This window comes from Colletotrichum fructicola (assembly GCF_000319635.2).
Source record: "Colletotrichum fructicola Nara gc5 chromosome Unknown KSG_Nara_v1_contig03, whole genome shotgun sequence".
In the NCBI taxonomy this organism is placed as follows: Eukaryota; Fungi; Ascomycota; class Sordariomycetes; order Glomerellales; family Glomerellaceae; genus Colletotrichum; species Colletotrichum fructicola.
In genome coordinates, this window is record NW_027094053.1 from 2,721,044 (window position 1) to 2,748,366 (window position 27,323).

General features: G+C 56.6%; 7 protein-coding genes across 7 annotated transcripts; 3 read left to right on the forward strand and 4 right to left on the reverse strand.

Moving 5' to 3' along the window:
- Positions 1-269: 269 nt before the first annotated feature.
- plyF-3 (putative pectate lyase F) lies at positions 270-1,151 on the forward strand (the record flags this gene model as incomplete). The annotated part of the gene is made up of 4 exons (XM_032030538.1): positions 270-474; positions 533-837; positions 901-936; positions 987-1,151. The coding sequence occupies 4 exons, from the start codon at positions 270-272 to the stop codon at positions 1,149-1,151; spliced, it is 711 nt and encodes a 236-aa protein (XP_031890093.1).
- Positions 1,152-3,022: 1,871 nt separating this feature from the next.
- Positions 3,023-6,282, reverse strand: mdpE (Monodictyphenone cluster transcription factor; the record flags this gene model as incomplete). Its single annotated transcript, XM_032030537.1, has 3 exons — positions 3,023-4,783; positions 4,832-5,691; positions 5,739-6,282. The coding sequence occupies 3 exons, from the start codon at positions 6,280-6,282 to the stop codon at positions 3,023-3,025; spliced, it is 3,165 nt and encodes a 1,054-aa protein (XP_031890018.1).
- Positions 6,283-7,405: 1,123 nt separating this feature from the next.
- RSN1-2 (Uncharacterized protein) lies at positions 7,406-10,178 on the reverse strand (the record flags this gene model as incomplete). Its single annotated transcript, XM_032030536.1, has 3 exons — positions 7,406-8,235; positions 8,291-9,918; positions 9,976-10,178. 3 exons carry the CDS (start codon positions 10,176-10,178, stop codon positions 7,406-7,408), a joined length of 2,661 nt encoding a protein of 886 aa, XP_031890014.1.
- Positions 10,179-14,520: 4,342 nt separating this feature from the next.
- On the forward strand, positions 14,521-16,228 carry CGGC5_v005536 (uncharacterized protein; the record flags this gene model as incomplete). The annotated part of the gene is made up of 2 exons (XM_066151466.1): positions 14,521-14,640; positions 14,711-16,228. 2 exons carry the CDS (start codon positions 14,521-14,523, stop codon positions 16,226-16,228), a joined length of 1,638 nt encoding a protein of 545 aa, XP_066008903.1.
- Positions 16,229-17,893: 1,665 nt separating this feature from the next.
- Positions 17,894-21,034, forward strand: CGGC5_v005537 (uncharacterized protein; the record flags this gene model as incomplete). Its single annotated transcript, XM_032030534.1, has 1 exon — positions 17,894-21,034. The coding sequence occupies one exon, from the start codon at positions 17,894-17,896 to the stop codon at positions 21,032-21,034; it is 3,141 nt and encodes a 1,046-aa protein (XP_031890015.1).
- An 817-nt stretch (positions 21,035-21,851) lies between these two features.
- On the reverse strand, positions 21,852-22,583 carry CGGC5_v005538 (Alkylated DNA repair protein alkB-like protein 8; the record flags this gene model as incomplete). The annotated part of the gene is made up of 1 exon (XM_032030533.1): positions 21,852-22,583. The coding sequence occupies one exon, from the start codon at positions 22,581-22,583 to the stop codon at positions 21,852-21,854; it is 732 nt and encodes a 243-aa protein (XP_031890092.1).
- A 763-nt stretch (positions 22,584-23,346) lies between these two features.
- Positions 23,347-25,237, reverse strand: CGGC5_v005539 (Transmembrane protein 184-like protein; the record flags this gene model as incomplete). Its single annotated transcript, XM_032030531.1, has 3 exons — positions 23,347-24,480; positions 24,530-25,113; positions 25,198-25,237. The coding sequence occupies 3 exons, from the start codon at positions 25,235-25,237 to the stop codon at positions 23,347-23,349; spliced, it is 1,758 nt and encodes a 585-aa protein (XP_031890045.1).
- Between the last annotated feature and the right edge of the window lie 2,086 nt (positions 25,238-27,323).

Genomic DNA, 27,323 nt, shown 5'->3' on the forward strand with positions numbered 1-27,323 from the left:
GCTCGTCGACCCCAGCGTCACGACGAGTCTTGGTTAGCCTGCCTGGACACCTGCTCTGAATCGTGGGACCAGTCGAGAGTGAAGCCGGCAGCCTCCTCCTCTTCAACAAGGGATGTCTGTCTTTGTAAGGTTTGTATATAAGTCGGCGTCTGATCCGACCTTCTCGGAAACTCGTTCTGCCCACCACCCTCACTCTCTCAACCTTAAACCAGCTACTACATTCCTTCTTTTATAAGTCACGTGTGTAGATACACTCAGTCTTCTTCAAGATGCAGATTATCAAGTTCGGCCTGGTGCCTTTGTTGGCCGCTGTCCCCGCCCTCGCCTGCAACGGCTACACCGGAGGTGTCCCCAAGGCCACCGGCACCGTGTCCTCCAAGTCGTATATTGAGATCAAGGCCGGTCAGGTCTACGACGGAAAGTGGCAGCGCTTCGACCGCGGCTCTGGTGCCTGCGGTGGCCAGAGCGAGGGTGGTAAGTTCTCCCGACCTGAAGACCGATGTCGAGTTTCTGACACTATGCTTCTCAACAGACTACAAGGACTCCGTCTTTTACATCCAGGCCGGCGGTACCCTGAAGAACGCCATCATCGGCAAGAACCAGGCTGAGGGTGTCCACTGCAACGGTCACTGCACCCTCGAGTTCGTCTGGTTCGAGGACGTCTGCGAGGATGCCATCTCGATCAAGAACGACAAGGCCGGAGCTGAGTCCTGGATCATTGGCGGTGGTGCCTACCACGCTTCTGATAAGGTTATCCAGCACAACGGCTGCGGTACTGTCAACATTATCAACTACTACGTTGAGGATTACGGGAAGTTGTACCGCTCGTGCGGCAACGTATGTCAACACCACCAAGCATCACCACAACGATTTTGAATGCTAATCACTTGAAAACAACAGTGCAAGACGCAATGTAAGCGCAATGTGTACCTCGAAGTTCGTGTATTCATCCCCTTCTTCATCGCCAGGTTGCTAACTATCATCAGGGTGTTACCGCGAAGAACGGTGGCGAGCTCGCCGGCATCAACGCCAACTACAAGGACACCGCCACCCTCAAAAACGTCTGTGCGGACGCCAAGACCAAGTGCCAGATGTACAATGGCTGCGCCGGTGGCTGCGAGCCCTCCAAGGCCGGCACCTGCTCTGGCTAAGCATCTTCGGCTTTGGCCAAGCGTATTGCGCAACACCCGCTTGACGGGTTTTCGCACATCTTCTTCATTATGGACAGGTTGAGGAGTTGTCTGGGGAGTTTCCGAGCTTTGGAAATGACACCGACAAAGCGTTGGGAGGTTCGATCGTATTCAGTGTCTTGGGCGAGCCTCGAGACTTTTAGACATTCTTGTACATACACATTGGGAAACCGCGTACATACTTATCATAAACGCACATATTTTGCTTCAGAGTTTGCTTGCAAATGCCTTATACAAGGGCTTGCGAGAGTCCCTTTGGCAGGTGTCCACTCTGATACCTGCGAAAGACATGGCGTCTAAGACAGCCATCGATTTATCACCTCCAGATGCCCCCAGATTCTTGGACATTCAAGGTCGAGAAAGTGACGACCAGGCGTTCATCGAGGATAAATTGAATTAAATTGGAGACTTTCGCGCTAACTTACCTTGGCAACTTCGCAATCAATCACATCACCTCATGATCCACGCTTCCCTGCCTCCCGCAACTCTATTCATGACTCGGGCAACTTGCAAAGTCGTATTATTACTTCACAACTGCAACTGCCCTCGCCATCAAAGAAGGAGGGGCTCGTCTCTCAAATCCTACAACTTTAGAGGCCTTGGAGGCATTGGTTCCGGAGGCCCAAACGGGAACGATCCCCGTTTGATACGCCAAGTCCAAACAGCTGTTGTTGTCGGTTATATGTAACTATGGCAATCATGAGAATACAGAGGTCTTGACTAAATAACTGTTGATGGAATCTCATCTTAGCTCAGTTTATCGAGCTGATGTGTACCATGCAGGCAGTCCGTCTCTACAGCGAGGTGCTTCAGGAGCCCGATCTCTCGCCCAATGAGCAAGCCAATGCCCGCAAAATTCTCGTCGCGGCAGAGACCGCAATAGGCGCGGCTCGCCGCGACCGGAGAGGCTCTGGCCGACCTTCATGATGCTCAGATACAAGAGATGAACAACCGGACGCTGTAGCAGGAGGTTAAGCGAAGCGGAGAAGGCGATATTCAAGCGGAGAGGGAGGAGGATAAGGATTACGCCCAGGGACGTACACCTTAGACCGTTCATCTACCCAACCAGAGTCAACCACCCCATGTCATTCTTCCATCCAGCCAGAGCGTGCCGGGCACATTTCGTGAATCTCAAGACGGCGACGTCAATGCCGGCCATTCGCATTCGACCTTGGCGACCGACTTGTACGCCAAAACCGAGCCTCTCTCATTTTGGTCTAGACCAGAGAACTAGCTACGTCGCTACGAACATGGAAGTTGTGCGGCTGAGAGCACCAGTATCACTGAGGCGAAATGGGGAGGTGAGTTGCATGTAGGCATTAGACTTCACAACCGAATGAGAATCTAAGGCATCTGATGATTTGAAAGTTATCTGTTCAGTGCTACATGCGTAAATCACGTCTCTCGATACCCTTCCACATCTTCAGGTTGTGAAGATATGATCAGGGTGCAGGAAAGTCGTCACAAGAGATTATCAGCATGTGAAAGTAGCACAAGTATTGGGGAAAGAGGCATTCATTCATTCGTGTCATTCGTGTAGAATAAGCCCGCGGTCTGCGAAATGCTATCTGCTACCTAGAGCAATTATGAAGAAGAGAAACTGGCAAGGCAAGCGTTCCACGAAGTACGCTAATATTGCCGCCTCTAGCCATCCCTTCAGACCCGAAATTTTGCCCATGAACCACAACCACCTCCATGAACCCCTGGTAATCTCATACAAAAGCAAGATATAGTCCGCCACGAAAACTGACAATGGGGGTATGTAGGTTGTAAGTGCGCACCAGACATCATTGCTGGGTAATAAGTCGTCAAACGCCATCCTCGGGAAGCCACTAACGACCAGAGTTGTGCAGCTTAAGCAACTCGTACATCTCGTTGTCAGTTCCCGTGTAATTGTGGCCCGACATGTTGAGCCCTCCGTAATGCTGCTGCTGCTGGTATGCCTGACTGGCATTAGCAGTCCCGCTTCCGTAGCTGTTGGACGTGCTGCTTCTAGTGCCGTATCCTCCTGCTGCATTGGCCGGCGTGGATGACGTCGTGCTTGAGCCAAAGCCGTACCAACTGTGCTGGTCCGGCTGAGCCGACTGTTGTTGCGTCTGCGATGAGTAAGAGCCGTAAGATTGCGTCTGCTGCGGCTGTTGCTGTTGTGATTGCTGCTGCTGCTGCTGTTGGTACTTGTTCGACGACGACCGAGTGTGAGTACCAGTTGCTGAAGCACGCATGTTAAACGACTGCAAGGACGCGGTTTGTTGCTGGGTCGTGGTCGGTGTCTGCGAATAAGAGGAGGCAGCCGGAGTTGTGTTGTTGTAAGACTGGGAGCTGCGGGTCTGGTACTGGCTAGAACGAGAATTGTTGGTGGGCGTATACGCAATATTCGTGTTTTGGGCTGTGCTGCTTCGATCGTACGTGTTGTCGTACGAAGGGTAGGTGGATGTGTTCGCCGACGTTGTTTGTGCCGTGTAAGGCTCGTACGCGAGCCTCGTGTCAGAGGCTGCATTGTTATTGCTCGTAGCCGAGTATTTGGTGTTGTAATTGCTGTAGCCAGACACGTTGCCCATAGGCTGAGTATCGACAGTGGTGGACTGCTCTACCGTGTGATGAGACGGAGTTGGTCGCGGATCAGTGTTAACGGGAGTCCGCGTTGACGCTCTATGTCCCGCTCGGCTCTTAGCTCGAGCTGTCTGGACAGGTGCCTGGAAAGGAGACACTTGAGCAGGTGTGACAGACTGCGCGACTTGCGGAGTTGGAGATGGGCGGTGCTGTTGTTGCTGCTGCTGAATAGCAGCATGAGCCGCCGTCTGCTGTGTAGTATTGAAGCTGGACTGCTGAGCAGCGGCTTGAACTGGGGTCTGTGTAGACCTCCTTGAGCTTGAGCGGGGCTGTTGCCTGGTAGTCATCGTTGGAGACACAGTATTTGCTGGCGCCTTTGGCGGCGATGTCGCCCAGTTCTGCGCGTAGCTGGGAAGCGGGACAGCACTCTCCGTCGTAGAGGTTCTAGCACCGGACGGCAGACTCCGCCTTGTGGCTGTACAAGTACGTGAAGCCTTTGGGCTCTTAGCCGCGGGTTGCGTGTAACTCACGGTCTCAGCGACGGCTGGCTGGGTATATGATGTGGTGTCCATAGTCGGCTGAGTGTAGTTCGCAGTTTGTGTCAGCGCTGGTTGCGTATAGGACGAAGTGACTGCGTGCTGATCCGTAAAAGAGACCGTGGCTGATGGCTCCGGATAAGTGTTGACGGCATGAGACAGGCCCATGTCGTTTGAAGAGCCTTGACCATAAGTGAGATCGCTCGGTCCCGAATTGAAGTAGTCCTGGGTTGACGTGTCGGCTGCGGGAGTCAACATATTAGCGACGGGCATGTTTGATGTGTAGTCGATAGTCTCGATGTCGTCAGGTTCTGGCTCTTCTTGTGGTTCTGGAACAGGCTCTGGCTCTGGCTCTGCGTCAGCCTCCGCGTCGTCCTCGTCGTCACTAACAACCTGAACGGCCGTGAGTGTAGATTTCTCCTTCGTGGCAGCACTCTTGACCAGCGGGTACTGGCAGTCACGCCCTTCCTCTTCGCACACATCGCAAGTAGGCTTTGTTCGATCACACTGCATCTTGTTAGTTTGGTGAAGGGTGTCTCTGGCGACGGTACTCACCTTAAGCTTGCCGATTCTGCATCCAATACAAGAGCCTCTGGAGATCATCTTCATTGGGGTGCCTTCAGGGGCTGGGACCAACTCCTCTTCCAATTCCGTGGTTGTCTTCGATTTCCGTGACGCCTTCTTCTTCGCCTTGGTCGGGGTTTCGGATTCTGAAGAGGCCGCGGGTTCCTCGAGAACTGCTGGCTGCGGCGGGGTTGATGATGCGCTCGTTGAGGAAGACGCAGCGGCGTCGTTCGGGTGCACAATCCGCAGCCTCTCTGCGCCGTACTTGACAAGCATAGACAGAGATTCCTTCTGGAGGTCTGGAGACTGGTTGGCGAAGATGCTAAATTGCTCCGTGGACAGAGTCTCTGGGTCCACTCCGTTGTCACTCAACATTCTGATGGCCACCTCACGGCGCCTAGCCGCTTCAGCCGGTGGCACGTTGAGATTTGCCTGGGAGTGGAGGTTGCTTTGCACTGCAGCGTCTGCCTTGGTCATAACCGTAGAATCCGCTGCACCAGCGCCGTCCGCGGACGCCTCGGCGGCGTTTGCATCTGACTTCTTCTTCCTCTTCTTCTTTGGCTGCGCAGGAGTGCCGTCCTCGTTGACGGCTGCCGACTTCCGCTTTCTCTTTGGCTCCTTGGGTGTTCCATCTTCGTTGTACTCGACCTTCCGTTTTCTGGGGGTCTTCTTCTTGTCTCCTGCGGGGATCAAAGGTACAGGAGGCGGTGCCGGGGGTAGTGGTCGGAAATGCTCAATCATCTCCCCAACGGTCTTGTGCAGCGGCGAATGCTCGTACTTGACGTTGATCGTTCGCGAGTTCTTGGAAAATGCGATGGTCAGTGTGCCTCGGCAATCGAAAGCTGGGCGGCCTGTACAAGTTAGCATAGAAACCTAAATCAATAGGGAAAGACCGTACCTGAGATCACAGGATCGAGTTCCTGTTGGCTGTACTCTCCTATGAGCGACTTGGATGCGGTCTTTCCGTTTTGGCGATTCCACATGGCCATCGAATCCTTGCACATGTACGTGAATGTCCACCCATATGGACCTCGCGAGACCTCTCTGACCACCCAGTTACCCTGGTCCACCGTCGACAGCAAGGCGACGATATGCTTGGCAACTGCTCGCTGCATTGCTGGATTGTCGTGCGGCTGCTGGATAATGGCATCGTACGCGCGCACGACCTTGACCTGCTGACCTTCGACAGTCTGGGAGCGGAAGCCGCTCAGGGCCGGGTCGATGTTTTCCTGGGCGTCGCCATCGCTCTCGCGGATCGCAAACTCGACAGTCGAGGGGACGTCCAATGTCACGGAGACGTGCTCGCATCGCGTGGGTGTTCTCTTCGTCTCGAGGTCTTGTTGAAGCTGTGCGGGGAGGTCTTCGGGTTTCGCGATCGAGAACTTGTCGCTCAGCGCGTCGCCGTAAGACGATGGCGCCAGGCCCAGAAGGGCCTCGGCCATCGCAGGATTTTGTCGGCTATCCTTTTCGTTTCGGTTGATGAGCGCGGCGAGACTAGAAAGTCGCGATTTCGCCGACGGCGACTGCTGCGTGCGTGTGATGTTGTGGGATAAACCAGCGATTGACGCTTTGGTTGGAGTTGTTTGCTCGTACAATGGCAGCGGCTGGGGGCGCGAAAGCGCGGTTCCGCGTCCGTGAGAAGAGGGGTGGGACAAAGAGGAAGGTGGAAGGCGGGGTGGGGTGGCCATAGCGGCGAGAGTTCCTTCCTGGCCTGGGCTTTTGCCAGGATCCGCGATTGCGACTGCCATCCGAGCGACCTCAATAGACAGTTGCCAACGAGGTTGCGAAGACCCTGCCGACGGAGAAAGTCGAGATGCCGGTCGATGAGAAGAAGAGAAAGCCCCGCAAAGCCCTTTTTTTTCCTGTAGTAATTCTTTTGAGGCTGTGCAAGTAGAGCAAAACATACAAAATAGAAACAGCTCGTCGCGGCGAGAAGGAGGATGGGGCAGCCAGTTGACTTGTTGCTGGCACCGTCGATGTGGTGAGGTTGGCGATGAGAAGGACGAAGACGGAATGCGCCGAGAGAGAGGAAAAAAAAAAAGGCACAGAAGACGATTCAGTATGTGACCAATACTCAGTGTGGTCCTCCTTCTCAGCAGCCAACTTGATTTCAGGTCCTACTGGTCCTGAGGTTACGGGTCGTGTTCAGCACCAACACGCTGCTTCAAGCTCTGGTGCGAGATTCCAGTATTTCTTTGCGCCATTCTCATTGTTGTCACCACAAAAATAAACAACCTTCGGTTTCGCCTCTGACCTGGATCACGCCGTGGGATTGTTCGTGTGCTTAGCTACGGCGTATTGATGAGGCGAACCAAAACCGTGTAGTGTGGGAAAATTCAATTGATTATCCAAGCCGTCCAGAGTACTGCGAAGGAATCAACAACAAATCACATACGCTTGAAGGCCTCGGGAACAATCACAAATATTTAATCCTGAGCAAGGGTTTCATCAATCTCATTACACAACTACATAGAAGAGGCGATCCAAACCGGATCAGTGATTAATGAGAGCTCAAACTCCCTCGGGTATCAAAAGTGGTTTACAAATGTTGAATAAGCATGCAGCTTAGTAGTAAATTTTCTCGTCCCAGATGGGAGGTCTGGCTCCCTCGGAATCCCACACCAACTTGTTCTTCTCATCCAACTGGCATCCCTCATCGGTGATGGGGATGATCTTGCTCGTCTGCGCAATCTCGTGCTTGGACACACCAGCGCCATCCTCAGGAATCCAAAGGAGTGGGGGAAGGCTGGAGACGGAAGGCGGGTAGTAGGCGTTGTCCTGGATGTTACCAGGGTACAACTCGTCGACACTAGCCTCATCGCGGGGCACAAGCTGGCGAAGGTGCGTGTAGTTGGCAAAGACCCAAGGCTTGAGGAAGCGGGTAACGATGTTGCCACCCTCCATCTCCACCTGGTTCTCCTCTCCTCCCGGGCTGAAGTTCTTAACGTTGGCAATCTTCTTGAACGGGTTGCTTGAGGTGCCGTTCTGGCCATCCTCCTCGGAAACGCCTCTGCCAGAATCCTTGCGGTCAATATCCTCAACGTTGGAGTTCAAAGATTCCTCCTCAACCTGGAGAGAACGCGGCAAAGTGTACAGCAACGGGTCCAGGACGCTGTTGAGAGTAATGTGGAAGAGAACGGAGAAGATGAGGAAGACGATCATGAGGATGAGAGGTCCAATGGCTTTCGAAACGGCGAAAAGACCAACCAAGCAGACCTCGGCCAGGTAGACGCCTGCAAAGAGCTGCTTGAGAGCACGGGGGTAGAGGAGACCTCTCGTGTCGATCTTGGTGTCGGTAACAAACAGAATGTTGTACCTGTAAGCCAAGTAGAACAGTCCCATACCGATGGTGGAGAAGAAGAGCATGAGCGGCGCAATGATAGCATACGTGATGCCTGTGATTGAGATTAGTACATCGCATTACCATAGGAGGGATGATCAAAAACTTACTGATAACAGCAATCATGGTGTAAACTGGCAGTACACTTCCCCAGGAGATCGCCGCCAGTGTGGACCACTTCACGTAGAGAGCTCTGGGAGTGTTGGTGAGGAACTTCAGAAGCACCACGAAGATGGCGAACGCGACTACTTGAGTCATCGTACCGACTGCCAACGTGATACCCTGGACGATGAAGTAGCTAATGTAGAAGCTGGACGACTTGGGCAAAGCCTCGGACAGGGTTGAGAAGATGGAGGTCGGGTTCTGGCTGATTTGAATGACAGCAGCCAAAGCCGACTGGGAGATAGTTGTAATCAGGAAGACCTGAATAAGCTGGAACCAGTAGTATGCGTTCTGGGTGAACAGCTCGACTCGGGAGTTGGAAGGTTCTCCAGCCAGACGGGCGCAGAGGCGCATGATGACGGGTACCAAGGACATCAGAATGGACAGTGCCACACTAGGCAGAAGACCAGAGACAACACCCATGATCACGTCGGGGATCTTCTTCAGCCAGGCGAGGAAGGCGTATGTCTCGAGCTGATCGACACGAGCGATGAAACCAACCGCAGTGACTGGAATGGCCCAGAAGATAATCAGCGCGGAGACGAAGGCAACAACAGCGTAGCGGCGAATGACTCTCTGCCACCAGGGGACTCTGAGGGACTTCCAGATAACCTCGGTGGGTTGAATGCCGATGAACTTGGGGGTCATCTGAAGAGCCTGGTGGTGGGTAGTGACCTGGTACGCAGCCTGGGCGTCGGACTGGGTGAAAAACTCGACAAAGACGGCAGGAATCTTCTTGACCTTTCCGGCACGGTAATCGGCTTGGGCGGCTTCGACTGCGGGAATGAGACGCTGCAACTCGGATCGGCACCAGTCAATCGTGTCAACCTTCTTTCCAACCAGTCCCAGGGGGCCGAGTCTGTGTGTAGGGCGCTTCTTCTGGGGAATCCACTTGGTAGCAGCATCGGCCGTCTCGGCGTCTTGAGCAGGAGTCTTCTCGGGAGAGGCACCCTTCTTGGTAGCCTTGAGGCGGGCCGCGTTGACCAACTTGATGAGCTTGACCTGGGCCTTCTCCAGCTTCATGGCAACCTTGTCACGCTCCTCCACCAACTCGTCCAGCTTTTCGGTGTCTCCAGTGATCCAAATTCTCTTAACCGAGTCGCTGAAAAGCTTCTTGAGTCGGTGTTCGTCGAGGTATTCTTCGGGCACAGAGGTGAAGAGGACAGTTCGCGACGAAATGCGCTTGGAGTAGGTAGGCGAGAGCAGGAAGGCCTGGCGCAGGTTGATATAGAAGATGCACTCGCGCATAATGAGATACATGACGAAGCCATAGAAGAGCCAGCCGACCAAGGCGTGCGCATATAGACGATTGAGACCTGAAGATTGGCTGATGTCGATGTTGCTGTACGTAAGGACATCAAGTTGGTTTGCATTGTTACCACCAGTAGCGTTGATGGGAAAGAGGATGGGCCATGTCATGATGAGACCAACGAGACAGATGGAGGCGCACAGGCGCAAAAATCGGAGGAAAAGGTAGGAATCAAGAGACTGGTGCTTGAGGGCGTAGACATCGGGGATTTTCCAGAAGCTCGCGAACCAGTTGAGGATACCACTGGGCAGGCTTGGCGTTCGTTCGCTGTGACGATGTTAGTCCACTGCCGTCAAGTTACGAGTTCCACGCAATGGGCATTACCTTTCACGCAAACTGCCCAGATAAGTTCTTGGGGCATAGAATCTACGCTGACTGCGGCGCAAAATCAAAAAGATTACCAAGTAGACACCGGCGATAGGAGCGCAGACGGCCAAGGTCGAAACCATGCCAGACAGGGAGCTGCCGGAGGTGTCACCCCGGGCCTCGCCCTGGTTTTCCGTCGTAGCATTCGCGGCGGACGACATGGCGACAGTGTTGGCGAATTGAGTCGCCTCGAGGTCGACGGGAAGGTGTAGTGGTGCTCTAGGAGTTGTGGTTGAAGAGGAAAAAGAGACGTCAAAAGACGGGAGAGTTGATGGTGGGGGTCCCTGGGGCCAAGTCGGGTATTAAACAGGAAAGTAGGCGCGTCGTGGAGAGACAGCGGAAAGGACTTGGAAGAGCAAGAAGGGACAGGGGCTGTAGCTGGAGGGGGGGAGAGAACGGGATGATATGTGCGTTTCTGTGGGTGTTGAAAAACCGGGAGTTGGTCCCTAGTCCCCAGATGAGAGATGGCACGATGCCCGATTAGAGCAGATAGGTCGATGTCGATCAGTTGCACAAGCGACGAGCTCGCCAACCTGCCCAGAGCTTTGTGGCGTGGAGCGCGTGGGTTGGTGGTGCGGTGCAAGTGCTGGGTGGTGGTGCAATGGTGCAGCGGTGCACAATAATGGGATGTGATGCTGGCCTGGGCTGGACCTGGGCCGGACTCCCCAAGTCAGGAAAGAAGAAACGGTGACGTGAGGGAAGGAAATTGGGCGCGTCTCCCAATGTCTCAGTCCTTCGTCGTGCTGAAAGGAGGTGACGCCACAGAACCACGGAAGTGCGCTAGGAGGTGCGTTAGCCTCCTTTTTTTCTGTGCGCTGCGGTGGACGATCGAGGGTTGGGGGGAAACAGTCAGGCTATCGAAGGAGATATCCGTCCTGACGGGTGATGGAAGGGAAGAAGTCGGCGCCGTGTTGATATGAGAACGCAGAAAAGAGAGGGAAGAAAAAAAAGACACGGCGAGGCGGTGGAGAGGATCGACGATTCTGGGTGTCGGTGTTGATTAAGTCGGTGGCAGGAGGGCCCGTGATGCCTGACGACTTCTCGACGGGGAATGGACCTTATGGGACCGTATGGGACCTGTCTGCCGGGCTGTCTTTTCTTGAGACGGGATTTCTTGGGCTGAAGAGGGGTCCTGTCCCTTATTCTTATTTCGAAGGGTCCTTCACCGGCCGAAAAGAGGCCAACCGGACGAGGATGGGATACTCAAATCTGGGACCCCTGTTTTTTTTTTCACGAAGTGAACACAGAGAGAGGAATACAGGAACACATCCACACATCCACACATCCACACACCACATGCCACATGCCAACATGCCTGAACAGCGTACCTTGGTCGAGTAGCAGCAGTATGCAGCATCCGTAAAGGGGAGGAAGACAAGAGCTGAGGCGCGGGATGGTGTGTTCCAGGTCCAGGGCCGGTAGAGACAGCAAAGGCAGAGTGCCAGAGAGTGAGTGAGAGAGAGCTTCCATGGCTAATGGCAGGGCAGCAATCGCCTACCTATGACGCATCTCTGCAGCGCCAACTCGGCTCGACAATCGTCCAATGTGCAGCTACGGCATGGCACCAAGACTCGAAGAGGGGGGTTCCACCAGACAGGGGCAGCAGCATTTGGGGAGGTGCGAAGGTGGTCGAACCCAGCTGCAGCAGCTGCAAGAGCAAAACTGGGTGTGCTCCCTGGCACGTCGATGCGCCTGGGAACGGCAATGCACTGGCCATCTGGTGGAGACCGCGCCCATCATCGACGAATCCTGGCCAGTCGAGGTGTTGTGGGCCGGCTGAACGCTGCATGCTGCCCCTCTGATTGGCCACTACGTTTGCAATTGGAAACCGCCCTTAACCTTTGCGACTGCAGTTTGCCAGCGAGAAGCACTCTCACTGAGGGAAGCTACCACTGCCGGTTTGTGGGCGGTGCTGCTGCCGCCGAACACACTACCAGGACTGCCTACCTTCCGCCGTAGAGTTTTTCTCAGTGCCCGTCTAAGGTAACTTCCTCTTGGCGGCCTCCGGTCTGTAAGGTAGCACCTGCCGCCGACATCGACATTCAGACGTCTCGACCATCCGATGTGTTCGTCCGGTTTGTCGCCGTTGCCAACTTCTGCACACTCTACATCCCACAGTCATCTTTCATTTTTCTGCCCTGATTCGCGCCAAATCCTCACCGGAAACACCGTGATCCACCCGAACCGGCTGTCGTCCGCCGGCAGAGTTGCACCGGACCCCGGCAGACAAAAATGCGCAGGGCCAGACTTCCAGGTTTTTTCACCACCCAAAATCTGGACGTCGGCTCCTCTCGCTGCAGGGCTCGTCGCAGTTAAGCAAGGGCCGTGGATGTGTCGTCCGTGGCCGAGAGGCTGGCTACTGAGCCACGCCAATTAAGACGACCTGTCTTTCGCGCGCTGCCGACAACCATTGAATGCGTTTCGACGTTGCCGCCCGTCTTTCACCCGAGACGAATGGAAGCCAGCACCGACCCAACGGCAGCCACACGGCAGTAACGACGGACGAGTGACATCAACCTGTCTTGGCCTCCCCCGGGGAAAGCAACGCATGAGAAACCAATTCCACCCACTGACGCAACCTGCCCGTGGTTTTGTTTTCTGCCCTGGATATGCGTACCGCGATACGCACCACTCACCACGCACTTCCACGCGGCTCTTGCGCATCTCTGTTGAAAACGTCGCTGCACTATCGCAAATTTGACAAACAATCGGCGGCCCCAGACCAACGGCCTCAGCACCAGCCGGCTGGGCAGCTACGTACAAGCGTCATCGAGATGCCAATGCCAACATCGATGCGCTCTCTCTGCGAATAGTCGTTTACCATCACCCGGACTCCAACCGTGCCGGCACTAATAACCGGCGACAGCTGCGCCGGTCTTCGTCTGGCATTGGGGCGATGGATGGGAAATGGGATCTGTGCAATCTACAACACCGCTCCTCGCTCCATCGACAAGGCCAATTTCCCGCTCTGGAACGCTTCGAATTTTGCCCACCGGCGTCCTCAAACTAGCGGCCATGGTCAAAGTGCCAAACCGCTTCCGGCAGTCTGGTTGCGCTTCCATCGGCGCTACTCATGGAGAAAATCTCAAATCCTCCACATTCTGGCACCCGTTCCCTTGCTACTATCGACAGACAGTTTCTCCTCAGACCCCTGTTCAGCTGCCAAAGGAAATTGGACCTGAAAAGACGGTGGACCAGCCTGCAAACAGCCACGAGAAACAAACTTGTGAGGGCCACAACCGATAGCCCACCTGAGAATCAGACAGCCCGCGAGTCACTGCCACTATTTGCGCGACAACGGGCGACGGTAGCCGCCCGCTGCCCTGGCGATGTGGCCGTCCGGTCGGTTACACCGTTTCGCCTTTGCCATCGTTCGTTTCCAGTGTTTTGTACGGTCGGCGGGAGGGCGCGCAGTTTGGAATGGAACTCGCCCAGTCTAACAGCCATAACAGTGTCATCTGGCAGAAACACTAGCTGCCCTATCGGCGTAATCTGCAATCCTCGGCAGACTCTGCTGCATCTCTTGCCATGCTTGTACAGCTGGAGGTGCTGCACCTCTTGCAGATTTACCGTCGCGTGCGCCGTTCTGTGTGTCCTTCCCAGCTGAGAGACTGCATTTCGACCGGCCCAGGCCCCATGCTGTTATCAACCCCCTTCATCAAATATCCCGGCGAACTTCGCCCCAATGGCGGACCTCTCCGTTGCAAACCTTGGCGGCCGTTCTAAACTCTATTCGAATGCTTCATTTGAGAAGTCCGGATAAATCAGCACCGACACCTGCCATATCTCTATTCGCCGACCAACCATCGACTATCGCGGCATGTTCCTCTCGTCGGTGCCACGTTGTTTAGCCGTTGACGACCAGATTTCCGGGGATCGTGCGCAGTACGAGGACGGCTATCTGGGGTCGGCGGATCGTTGGTTCTCGATTATATCCTGATCGGGTCGATCGTCGTTCTATTCCTGCGCGAGTGGCGTTCATGTGACCAGCGTTGAGATGACATGCATCTTGCCAAGACATGGAAATGTGTCCCAAAAGCTGCCTAATGAGTTATACCATCATGTTTGAGCAGCTGGAGATCTCTGACGTAGCCTCAACTTGGGCTGAAAGTGAAATTCACTGCATATTCAGGCAGCCACTTGCATTGATGAACATGACCTTCCATTTACACGGTCATTCGTCTTCCACAAGCACAAAGACGACCTTCTCCCTTGCAGGGCGTTGCTGAAAGAGCTGCTGTAGGCAGTCTTTGCTTACATTAGGTTTCTATTTTCTCATCCTTCCGCAGCCTCGACGGTCGCATTAGCCCTTGCCATTGTTCTCAAATGGGCGTGGCCGGTGATTGCTTCATAGAGATGTATTGCTATTGCTCGTCCTAGCCATAGCTTGGGATTCAAAGATCGCAATGGCTTCTTTGTCCCGTTTGCTTGGATTTGCAGCACCGACCAGGTGGTCTTGTCCCCTTGAGAAGCAAAGAAGGCAATGAAGAGAGGCTTTTCAAAATGGCGACTCTTCCCAGCCTCAGATCTCTTTGGACGCAACTGGAATCACTCTCTCGTTTGACATCGTCCCCGTTTAGTAGAAGCACTTACAACTGTCAACGGTTTCCTCACGATGTCGACGTACGCCCATGGCCATCGCGAACCCCATCCAGGCTACGTGGAGAAGACACCATATGCTCACGGGTACCAGTCACGCTACACGGAAGAGATCATCAACAGAGGCGGCTATGTCACTGGACACGACAACCCCTGTGACCTCCAGCTCCTGGATCATGTCAATTGCGGTTACCTCTCGACGCATGGAGTCCCGCCGACTCTGCTCGCCCTCAAGCAGCATGCTCAGTCGCTCGCCGTCCTCATCTCTCAGATCACAATCTCGAGCCAATATGCCGAAGTCGACAACAAGAACAACGCCGACGGACGTATCTACAAGTCGTTCCGCGACAACGAAGCTTTTGACTGGCTCAACGACCTGAGCATGCCCTACGAGAACGATGACGAGTGGCATAACAAGCCCCTGACGGACCTCATGAACGTCGTCGCGAGACAGTCCGATACCAGGGGCACCGAGCATCACTGCCCCATCCAGAAATTCTCCCCATCGGAGGAAGGAAAGACGAAGCTGCGCCCCTACGCCTCGCACAGTGCCCTCGCCATGCACGCCAACGAGTGCCTCGAGATGCTCGATCACGAGTACAGCGCCACGGGCGGCCTCATGTCCCTCCTCCCAACTGACTCCGCGGCCGACGCCAAGGATATGGTCGCAGTCCGCAACAGTCTGCTCGGCCAATTTCTCCTATTCGCCCAGCACCTCGTGGCCCGCATGCACGACCTCGAGCTCAGCTACGCCAACGCCCTCGATGTGACTGCCGGCGAGGCCGCCGTGCCGATGCAGATGCTCTCCAAGGTCGGCCCGGATGGCACCTCGGGCAGGGAGGTCGCGTACCCGCAGGACAAGTGGATCCTGGCTAACGCCGGCGACGACGTCTTTGACCACCTGCACCGCGCGTTGGACCGCCAGGAGGCACAGATCAAGATCAAGCAGCAGATCTACGAGGCAAACGGCACGTACGGCGAGCGCCTGTGGAACGAGCAGCGCGGCGGCGACCTGTACGCCCGCGGCCTCGTCTTCTACGACGTCAAGACACGCTTCTTCAGGCTACAGGGCAAAGGAAAGAGCACCATCTTCATGCTCCCCGCGCACGGCGAGCATCCGGCGGTGCAGCAGACGCGCCGCATCGAGGTCACCCCGACGGTGGTCTCGGTCGTGACGCCGACCTGGCCGGCGCGCGTGTCTGAGTGGGAGAAGAAGTACCGCGCCAAGCTCGAGGAAGCGGACGAGAGGGAGATCAAGCACCACGACATGACCGCGGAGACGTTCAAGATGCGGGAGCACAACGAGACGCTCGCGACGGAGCTGCAGAAGGCCCGGCTCATGAACGAGAAGTTCGAGACTTACTACACTGCGTCGGAGGCCGCGGACGGCGCCGCGGTGCTGGAGAGGAAGGCGGCGGCGCTCGAGGCGGAGCTCGCAGGGCAGAAGGCTCGGATGGAGCAGCTCGAGAAGCTGGAGACGCAGCTGGAAAGGCTCAAGCCGCACCTGCCGGAGAGCTACAAAGGGTTCCTGTACTCGCCATTGCCGGGGCAGACGGAGCCTCTAGGTGCCGCCATGTTTCGGGACGCGCCTGCCACGGGTGTCAGCGACTGAGGACTTGGTATGTCTGAGCCTGGTGCGAGGGTCTTGGTGATGGAGGCAACCCGAGAAAGTGTCCTGTGCATGTTTTGACGGTGGCGTAAAGGGTGTTGTCTAGGTGGCACGCGAGTCGGGCATCGTATCATTTGTGCGAATACACGACGACGACGACGAGTAGAGATGGTGTCTTTCGTAGCTGCGTTGGTGTAGCTTGGCAATTGGACCAGTTGATCGGACAATGTTGGACAGTGGCGTACAGAAGAGCACACAATAAACGAGCTACTCGGAAGAGGAATCTCGAGGAGGAAACGGTTGTCGAACTCAGCGGCACCAATCTTCGGCTCCTCTCCCTACCTTAGAACGCAACATGTGATTTCCTAGAGTTTGGTAGTGCGCAGCAATGAGCCGCGACTCCCTTGGTTGGCGGTTGCGACCGTGTTATCGGCCATCTTCAAAGTTCCACCAAAAAGATTGGTTCCCCTCCACCCACGATTGACGATTGGGAACATGGAACAAAGGAACAGCACCAGGGATGACGGTCGCGGGCTAGTACAATCTCGGCATGGCACGGAATCGGTCAGCAAGGGTCCGGGTAGCCGAAGCACCGCACCCCACCCGAGCCGATTCATCCCCCACCTGCCTGTGTGTGTCGTTGCCCCGGCGACGATGTTCACCGGCGCCCGCCAAAACAAAACCCTGCAGATTTCTGAGGAACTGCTTCGGCGGCGCGGCATGGCAATCCCTCATGATGCCATTCGACGGCCAGTCATTGGTGATTCGGGGTGTCTAAGAATGCGCCAGGGTAAAGTAGACAGACAACCTTGCGGCGCGGACGTTCGATTCTTGCTGCTTCGTTCTAGCCCGTTCAGAAGCTGCTCGGCGTCGAAGAAGTGCGCGCCGCCCTTTCGATTGGACAGACAGCGAGGAACGGAGTGGTAGCTCGGCAGACTTTCGCCGCGCTTCTTTTTTCCCTCCCTTCTTCAAGTCCTGTGTCTGGTTGGTTTCTTATTCCCTCACGCGCTACTGCGTACGTACACCCGAGCTTGGTTGCTTGCCCGCCACCCCTGTCATCCAGACCATTCGATTTGTTGACATCCCACATCCTGTCCGCGAACCCGCAGGCCGCAGACACCACCGCCGCCCCAACCCCCAGCCCCTCGATTTGCATCCCAGCAAGCGTCCCGTCATCCAGATTAATCCATCGACACACGCAAAACGTTCGCCCGGGGTCTTGCAGTGTAGGATCCTCTTTCTCCATACTTGATTGCCCACCATAGCTTTGCTGGCCTCCTCTTTCCCGCATTGCTGCGTGCCCCGTGCTTTCTTCTCTTTCCCATCCTTTCTCTTCTTGTCTAACGCAGCATTTTTCGAGGCCCATTTTCGTAGCCCAGCTGGAGCCGATCCTAGACGAAGGGGGAAGCGAACGGGAGACGACCAGAGAAAGAATGCTTGCTCGTTGAACGACGAAACGGCGTTCTAGATCTGTGACCTCACCCATTGGAGAGAAAGTGAAAGAGGGCATACGAAATACCTGTGATTTGCGAACACGATCGACGACTGGCGCAAGGATCGGGGGAGGAAGATCATGAACGTGGCTGCCGCATAGCGGTCGGCGGATACGAACAACACAGAAACGGGACCACGATACGCGCCCGCGACAAAACGAACACACATCACACGATGGTGTCATCGACAACAACGACGACATATGGCCGACGGGCCCTCGACGCCCGGAGGACCACCCTCGCCGCGCTGCTGCTGTCCTCCGCCGTGACAGCGCAGCAGACGTTCCCCTACGTCCCGACGACAATCCTGCTCTCCCCCACGCAGCCCGGCGTACCAGCCAACGCCAGCAGCAACGGCCTCGCATATATCTTCCACCAAGGCAGCAGCAGCAGTAGCGTCGAACTGCTATCGTTAAATGTCTCCTCGACAGTCGACGGGGCCTCCAGCCTGCAGACGATATCGAGCGGCCTGCCCTTCCTCGACGGCGCGAGCAAGACGACGGCCTTCCTGCCCGCGATGGCCGACAACGGGACGATCGTGGTGCAGGCGGGGGACTGCGCGGCGGACGACGGCTACGACGTGTGGAGCTACACCGCCGGCTCGTGGTCCAAGACTGCCGCGTCGCTGCCGAGCTCTGCCGACTCCGACGCCGGCCCGTATGCCCTCGGCGCGGGGATCAGCTTCTCGGCGACGCTGGCGCCGACGATGTCGCAGCCGGTGCTGTACTCGTTCGGCGGCATGTGTCTGAGCCCGACGACGGACGAATCGACGTGGCAAGAGAACGGGACGTACACGAAGGCGATGCTGCGGGTTGCGCCGTCGGACAGCAGCAGCTCGTCAGGGGCGTACGCGGCGAGCTTCATAACCGGCAAGGGCCCCGCGTTCCCGGAGGCTGGGTTCTCGTTTACGGCGCTGAGCCCGTCCATCTCGAACCGGTCCGGGGTCGTGACGCAGCAGAACCGGTATGTGCTGCTCGGCGGACACACGCAGCAGGCGTTCATCAACATGAGCTCGGCCGCGATCTGGAACCTGCCGGAGGAGTCGTGGAACTTCGCGACTGTCGGGGCTGTGAGGACGGGGAGCAGCGAGCTTGCCGTTAAGGGGGTGGTGAGGAGGAATGCGGAGGTGGAGAGCCGGTCTGGGCACACTGCTGTGTTGAACGAGGACGGCACTGCGCTTATTGTAATGGGAGGATGGGTTGGGAGTGTGTCGCAGGCTGCTTCGCCGCAGCTGGCGGTGTTGCAGATGGGGGATACGTATGGAGATTGGACGTGGGAGATTCCGACGCAGCAGCCCAGCGGCGGCATCTTCGGACACGGCGCGGCGATCTTGCCCGGGAACGTGATGATGGTGTACGGGGGATACGAGATCTCAAGCTCGGGGTCCAAGACGAAGAGGCAATCGAGCGGGACCGGGCTGCGGTTTCTGAACATGACGTCGATGTCGTGGACGACGAGCTACTCGAACCCGAATCACGGCACAACGTCAGGCTTAAGCGGCGCTTCTGACGACAACATCAAGAAGATCGGCCTCGGAGTCGGCCTGGGCGTGGGACTCGCCGCCGTTCTTGGTGCTTTCCTCGTCTACTTCTGCTACAAGAGGCATCTGAGGAAGAAGAAGCAGGCCAGAGACGAGGCGGTGCGCTCTCTTGCTCAGGATGCTTCCCACTTCTTGCACCCGGAAGACGACATGTTAGAGCGGCACGATCCGTCTGCTTTCCCCTGGACAAACCACGCCTGGTACACCGGAGGCCACGACCCCTACGACGACGGCGCCAGAACAATGGGTTACGAGTCCCTGAGAACCCCCAATCAGGGAAGCTACGGCACATATCAGCAGCCACCCGGCCTCCTCATCCCTCGCAAACCCATCCCACGAGCAGCCAGGGGCGCGTACCAACCCGCCGCCACCCTGACGACACCAGGCCACATCCACCCCATCTACGAAGCAGACGAAGACGACCCGGACAACGCCAAAGCCAGACAACGCAACCAGGAGCCCGTGACGCCCACGACACCGGCCTACGCGGACCCTTTCACCACACCCACGGGGTCCGGTTCCGTGCCGGTCCTCGTCCCAGGGAACCGCAACTCCATGACCCCCAGCCCCGAAGCGCTCATGCGGCGCGACCCCGAGGTACAAGACTGGCAGTCCGACGTGGATGCCGCCGAGGCGCTCCTCGCGCAGATGCCCGCTCGGCGCAACACAGGAAAACGATCCTCGCCCTCGCGGCGCGCGTCGATGCGGTCGCGGGCCAGCATGGCCGACGACGAGCGCACCGCCAGCAACGTCTCCGAGTCTGCACGGAGCGCCATCAGCCTGCCGACGCGCAGCGCGTCCGCCAAGCGCAACAGCGCCGGCCCGAACAACCTGAACCTGACCATCATCACGGACGGCAGGGTGGGCACGTCGAGCTCGTCGAGCAGCAGCGGGCACACGTACTCGACGGCCAAGACGACGTTCAACGCGCTGCAGGCGGAGGGGCCCTCGCTGCTGCACCGCGGGCAGAAGCCGCTGCACGAGTCGCCCGACGACGACGAGGAGGACTACATACACATCCCGAGCAGCCCGAGCAAGCACAAGCCGCGGCGGTCGCTGGGGTGGCTGGGCAGTTTGAGGCGGGTGTTTAGCGGGAACCCGAACGAGTCGTCGGACTCGAGCAAGGAGGATGATCTGCCGAGGCGGCTGTCGCTTGACCAGGTCAGCTCGGACTACGAGCCGCGTCTCGTGGGGTTGTCTGGCATCGGGGGCGCCGAGCTGCTGAGGAGGAAGCAGGGCAGGCACGATTGGGATGTTGACCAGAAGTCTCTGGACGAGTGGGATATTGAGAAGGCCATCGAGCAGAGGCTTGTCCAGGTCATGTTTACAGTGCCGAAGGAGAGATTACGCGTCGTCAATGCGGAGGTCGAGAAGGAGGAGGAGGCGGTGCTCGTAGACCCGGACAGAGACGAGCTGGACGAGCTAGACAGGCTGGTGCACGACCCAGAGAAGGCGGGCTTGGTGGTAGACTACAGAGACAAGGGCAAGGGCAAGGAGGTCGCGGAGGAGGACATCACAATGGCGTTTAGCAGACCAGAGTCACCCGAGGGCGTATCATTGTCGCCGACGAGGGGCAGGAGGTTGGTGCATCTACCGCCGCCCAAAGAGGACGACGGCGGGGGCGGGTTGAGGGTCAGAGAAGAGTCTGAGCCGAGGCCCAGTCTGACGCTGAGGACGGCGGAGGTCGTCAGTGTTGTGAGGCCGAAGACGAGGGTGTTGGAGATGGTGGAGAATTTCGAGACGAAGAGCCGGGAGAGCAGTCCATCGCTTCACTAACGGGCTACGTCGTTTGCCGGGCCCTCTCGGTTCGGTTCCTTGTATCTTCCACCATATTTCTGCACTGGCGTCTGTGTTTCCTCCGCCGAGAGATGTGCTGTCTCCAACATTGCTCCTGTTCGGAGAACGAGACGAGACGATACGTGTACATGGGTTATCATGGGTCGACGGCGCGCGTTGGGGAATTCTGGGTTATTTGCAAATGGAAGGCGGCGGATTTTGCTTGTATTTTAACGAGAAAGCGATACATGCTTCGGAAATGGATGGGAGACGACTTTTTGGATTTTGCTTTTGAAATAAGGGGTTTGGTTCTATTCACTCGCTTCTGTGTTTATACAATCGTTTTTACGGTGGCGGGTGATATATCATCCTACATCGACGGGTAGTTTGAGGGAGGCGATGGGAGCAGGTAGATGAACCCCGGGCTTGGATTGCTCCAGAGGTTGAAATTGAACATGGTCGGAATGTTGCATGTGTCGGTGCTTGCTTCGCTGTGAGCTGTAAATAGTAGGATGGTTGGCTGTATCGAGGTCGCGGATCGTTTTGTTGCGCCAAAGGTTGTCAAAGCCTTGCGCACGCGAGCTCTTACTCAGGGGCAACCTCGTGTATCTATCATGTACCGTATCGAATGAGTTGAAGAGGTCTCTGAAAGCAGATGATGGGTCTGTTCGCACTGAAAGCCCCTTCCTGCAACGCTTCGTGTCATGCATAACACTGCAACTCTTTCTTTTCCAGCGCTCGCAAGCGGGTATCTCATAACTGCAATCCAAGCATCATCTCCCCATCTCCCATACAGTCCATGGGCCTCCCCATGACCTCACCCCTCCTTCACCCCCTCCTCGCCCTTCTTCTCCCCGTCCGCGTCCCCCTTCTTCCACCGATACTCCCTCTCGATCCCCGCCCTCCTCTGCGCCGTATCGCACAACCTCACATCCCCGCACTCGCACACAGCCGGCTCCCTCACCCAGCGGTACGTGATACTCCACCGGTCCTCCCTCCTCCTCACCGTGCCATCCTTCAACGTATCCGTCTTCCTCTTCCGGATCCCATGCGTCCAATGCAGCCTCGAGTCCCCTGACATCTGCAACATGCTCCGCGGCGTCAAATCAACCTCCACCGTCTCCTTCTCCTCGCCCCCATCCTCACACTCCCCTGTCTTGGCCCTCATCCTCGAAAACTGCATCACAACCCCGCTCCCCAAACTCAGCGCATACAGCTGGTCGTACGCGCTATGCGTGTCCACGTGCGGCGGGATCCCCGCGCCCGGCGGGTAGTGCTGCAGACACACCTGGTCGGGGTCGCGCCCCTCGCGTGTCGGGATCAGCGGCCGCAGCCACTCCGGGAACGCGCGGAACGGCACCGCCGGGTCCACGCCGAACGTCTTGTAGTCGAACGTGTACCCGTAGTGCAGCGACAGCCGGCCCGCGCCGCGGTCCGTCGGCCACTCGAGCTCGAGTCGGAAGATGTCGATGAGCCGCGCCTCGTGCTCCGGCGTGATGAAGTCGTCTTGCCAGAAGAGGCCGCGGGGTTCGGTTGGGAGTTCTTCCATTGGCGTGCGCGTCTGTGAAACTCTTTCGTTACCCAAACTTGCGGCAAGGTAATGAATGGTTGGCGTGAGAGAAGACCGCAGGGTTGATTTGTTCCCGTCCCGTCGGCTGATTTTGATGGTGGGCAAAATCGTTCGAGTGGGGGTGGGGCTTTTGTGAGAAATTCACAAGTTGACTGATAATCTGTGTCCTTCTTTCTTCTGCTGCAAAACTGTTCAAAAGGCTCTTGAAATTTGAGGACTCTCTAATGTTGATGCTGTAGTGTGCGCGAGGAGATTGTTGCTGGCTCATGCCATTCTCAACGTTTCCGCAAAAAATTGACAACGGCGGTTAAGTGAGTCGATTGAAGTCGCACAAGCCGCGAAAAGAGTGGGTCCAATATCGGGAATCGGGCGGAGGATCGGACACCCACGCGGATGTGCACCGGTCTGACGGGGGTTGGCCCTATCCCACTGCTTATTGGCTGTGGGATTCAAGGTGCTTTTTGATAACAATTAGGTGGGAAAGCAATGCATTAATGCGATATTCTCGTTCATAATCAGGTCAACAGTAACTGGGACACGGTATTCAAGTTGATAAACTTCATGAAATTGTAGTATCGTTCCCAATCAGCTAAATGATGTGGTATCTCGTAAAAGTAACGCCAACCCATGCATGCAAAAAGGTCAAACCCATCCGTCTCTATGATACAAGAGCCCCTCGTCGCGATATCCCAAACATATATAAGGACGGGTCTCACCACGAGTTATGATTCACGGCCCCGACTTAGAAGGCCTGCCCAGGTCCAGCATTGTGGTTATATCCCTGGTTATAGCCCTGCTGTCCGTTCCTCTGCACAGTCGGCATTTGATCTGTGTGCGGCAAGACAGGGCTTTCAGGCACAGGGCTACGCGCTCCCCACAGAGCCTCCCCAATTCGCTGTTGCGTCAGGTCCCGTGGACCAGTGGCAGTGGGACTTGGAGCCACGGCATTTGGTGGCATTCCGGGGCTCGGCGCTAAAGCTGTTCTTTCCCACTCGGCGTCGGCATCGCGTTGCGGGTGGTATGCCTCGCGTGGTGGATGATAGGCGGGCACCATGCCGGCCGCCTCGTAACTCTTATCTTGGTAAGGCGAGATAGGGGACATTGGTGATACAGGTCTTGCTGGGCGTTGCGGCGGCGACATCTCGGAAGCGTGAGGCTGAGCGTGTGCGATGAGGCTGTCGCTTTCGTTGTCGGCGCGGGCGGGACGTGGCGGCGGCCTCGAAGGCTGTAGGTAGGTGCTGCGGCGGAATTCGGTTGCGATGGGAAGATGGTCGGTACTCTTCGCTCCGGGGCGGGCGTAGGAGGTGTCGCCCTTGTCGAGATCATCCATATCCAAGCTGGCGGCCGTCTTGTAGCTAGGGTCCTCCTTGCGACGCTTGACACCGCAGAGGAGCCAGCGCATGCCACGACCGAAGGCCTTGACAAAGTCCCAAAGGTTGAGCGCATTTCCAATGGCACCAAAACCAAGCCAGCCTCCGGATGGAGGCCCATGCTCATTCTCGCGCGGGTGAGCGTTGGGGTCTCGGGAGTCGGGCGTAGGATAGAAGGTGGGTTTCGCGCCGGGAGCGTATGGTCTCCACGGGAAAGCCCAGAGATGCAGGAGGGCAAAGAGTGCCATCTCGAAGCATAGTAGTAAGGCGGGGATGCCGACCTTAATGTCGGGATAGGCGAGGACCTCGTTCGGGTGGACGAGATCGAGAGTAGATGTGGCGACGGAAATACAGGTGACCTGCCAGAAGGAGAAGAAGACGACTAGCTTGATTGCCAGGACCTTGAGGAAGGGCGAGTGCGGTGCAAGAGCCTCGCGCATCTGGACGTAGAACTGGATGACGCAGTACATGGCGATGGTCACGGCTACACAGTTGATTGAAATGACCTATGGCTGTCAGTGGAGACCCTCAATGTGCGCAAGCAGGGAGACATACCCAAATGTGAGCAAAGACCGGGTTGTTGGAGCTCTCGCAGTATCTGTGGAAGTATTGAGAGACAACCGCGGTGACGGTCATGGCAACACGGATAAAGACATAGTGATAGATACCGATCCAGTTGATGTTGAACCAAGTCAAACCGCTCTTGGGCGTGCGCCAGGGTCCTCTGTCACCACCACAGCACTTGGCGAACCAATTCAGGGGCCAGACCCAGGGCTTGATGGGGTGCAGGTTGCGGAAGTATTCTTTTTGAGTGTGTAGATCCGGGGCCAGGTAGTGGCACATGAGGGAGAAGAAGGAGGCAATGGCGAAAGCTTCATAGCAGTCGCTCATGACCTGGAAGTAGACGGCGTGCCAGTAGTAGTATAGTTGGAGAAAGGATGAGGCAGCGTAGACGGGGACCATGAACAGGATACGGATGATCTGGCGCTGCTCTCGTGGTTTCGTGTAGTTGTTGGCGTGCATGAACACTAGATACAGAGACAGGCTGATGGCGATGATGGTACAGGAGCCGGCGATGACGAGGGCGAGGTCGTGGAAGGTCAACGGGCCGGCGATGAGGATCTCGGAGCCGGGGAGGACTGGAGCACGGGAGAGACATTTGTTAGCTTCATTCGGGCGGCCGGGGCAGGAGGGAGGATTTGCGGGTTAGCTGGATGACGTACTCCTCATGTCCTCGAGGGTGGAATTACACGTCAAATTCATATTGACGGTTCAGCGCCCACGAAGGGGTGGCCGTTGGGTGCTGCAGAACGTTGGGCCAAGAGCGAGACAGCGGTAAAGAGGTGTCGCGGGATCGAGGAAGTCGAGGTTCGGTGTGGACGGTGACGTTGCGTGGGTTGGGTTGTGAGTGCCAAGACTCGTCGGCTGCAGGTACCAGAGCGGATGCCCAGGTCTTGGCGGAGCTTGTCGCTCGTGGCTGCTCGGTGGTGGTGCGGAGGAGGGTGTTCCTTCTCGCGAACACGGCCGGACGAGACGACGTAGAAAAGGATCAAAAAGAAAAGAATAAGGGTCCAGTGAGGTTATCTCCTCCTCTTTTGATTGCCTGACGCACTGCAATGCAACGCCCTCCCTCTCTTTTGCCCAGGATTCCGGCTCTCGAGTCGCGAGTCGCAGTTCGATTGGAGTGTGGTGTGTGGTGTGTGGTCGTGTGTCGTGCGAGGTCGCCAGGTCCCAACAATGTCCCAGGTCGATCCTCCTCTTGCAAGATTCCACAAAAAATTACCGGCCGTCGCGCGTGCGCAATTACAATCGTCGTTCGAGTGTCTTATCTTTTTCCGTGCTGCAGCTGCTGCCCTCGTCGCATTTGTTCTGTGTTCGTTCCCGGTGCCGCAACAAGAGACCAAAAATAAAAGAGTACTGGAAGAAAGGGGGACGGTTGAAAGTGGTTCCCCCTGAGGTCGAAGAATGAAACAGAAGACGCACCCGAGAACAGAGGCTGTCGTGAAGCTGACAGCCAAGAGAATGATTTGGGAAGAGGAGGGAAAGAAGAGAAAAAAAACAAGAGGAAGGAAGGATGCGAAAACGGAGGGGAATGGAGACTTGAGAGAGAGGCGAGACACGAATGAGCAACGGTATGAGCCACCGGGATTGGATGTGCGGTAAGGTAGGCAGTGGTAGGTAAGGTGGGAAGCCAGGAGCAGGATCCGGGGTCAGCAAATGGCAGTCCAGTCCAGTCCAGTGCGAGATGATGCCTCTTGGTGGCCTGTCCCATGCCAATCCCATCTCGTCCATCCATCCATTCCGCCCAGCTCCTCCTGCTTTCCTGCTCCTCCTCCCCTCCACTGCTGGGCCGGTGCTGCTCCGTCTGTTGCGCTGCGTCTCGCTGCAGCCCCCCGTTTGTCGAGTGGCTGTGCCAAGGGTCGCTAAGGCGGCGCGCTAAGATTACAGGGCCGCTGACGAAGGCACCGTCCATTCAGCAGCGACCTCCCTTCCGCCTCCGGGCCAGCACAGCACCCTCCTTCAGGGGTTCTCCTTCCATGTGAATGGCCAGACGCCATTCGCCTTTTGCATCATGCTGCATCTCGCGCACCTATTTCTTCCAAACCGTCCCAACTTCTCGCCCATCGCATTAACGACGAAGTGGCCTAGCATCTGGTATGACGCACTTTAGTGCTGACCTCGCTCACCTCACAGACACCATCGCGAACCGCGCCGGTCACGGACAGACAGAGGGAGTGCCAGAGAGAGGCTCTGCCAGCCATCGATCGCACCAAGCAGCACCGCGCACCACATCGTCCGTCGCATACTTACGGGAACGCGTACACTTACGGGGCATCTTATTTGATTTCCAAATAAGGCCCTGGGAATTCGGAACCAGGGAGGGGGGCAGCGGGCAAGGGGAGGGGCCCACGGGAAAGGAAACATGGCTCCCTCCCTCACCTTCCCGCGCGGCGGTCGCGGCCAGCACCCGGGTTTAATGAAGACGTCCATTGAGAAGACGCACACACACACGGAGAACGAATAACAAAACAGTTCCAAACGGAAACCAAGTCATACCAAGTATCCGTACCAAAAAAAATTCCCCGGACGAATCTCATACTTCGCCTTATGCAGGGACTTGTCTTCTCATTCCTCCTCCCGCCGACCACGACCACCACCGCCGAAGCCGGGACCTCCTGAAGTCCCCGTCGTTGTACGACACCTCGCAAACTCGGACGAAGGAGGGTGATCAAACGCGAGAAAACTTTTGATGAGACGAACACTGCGGACGTTTGACATTTTGGCAGGCGAGCAACGCCCGACAACAGCAACGACAACGACGACGACGTCACATACGTAATCGCAATGT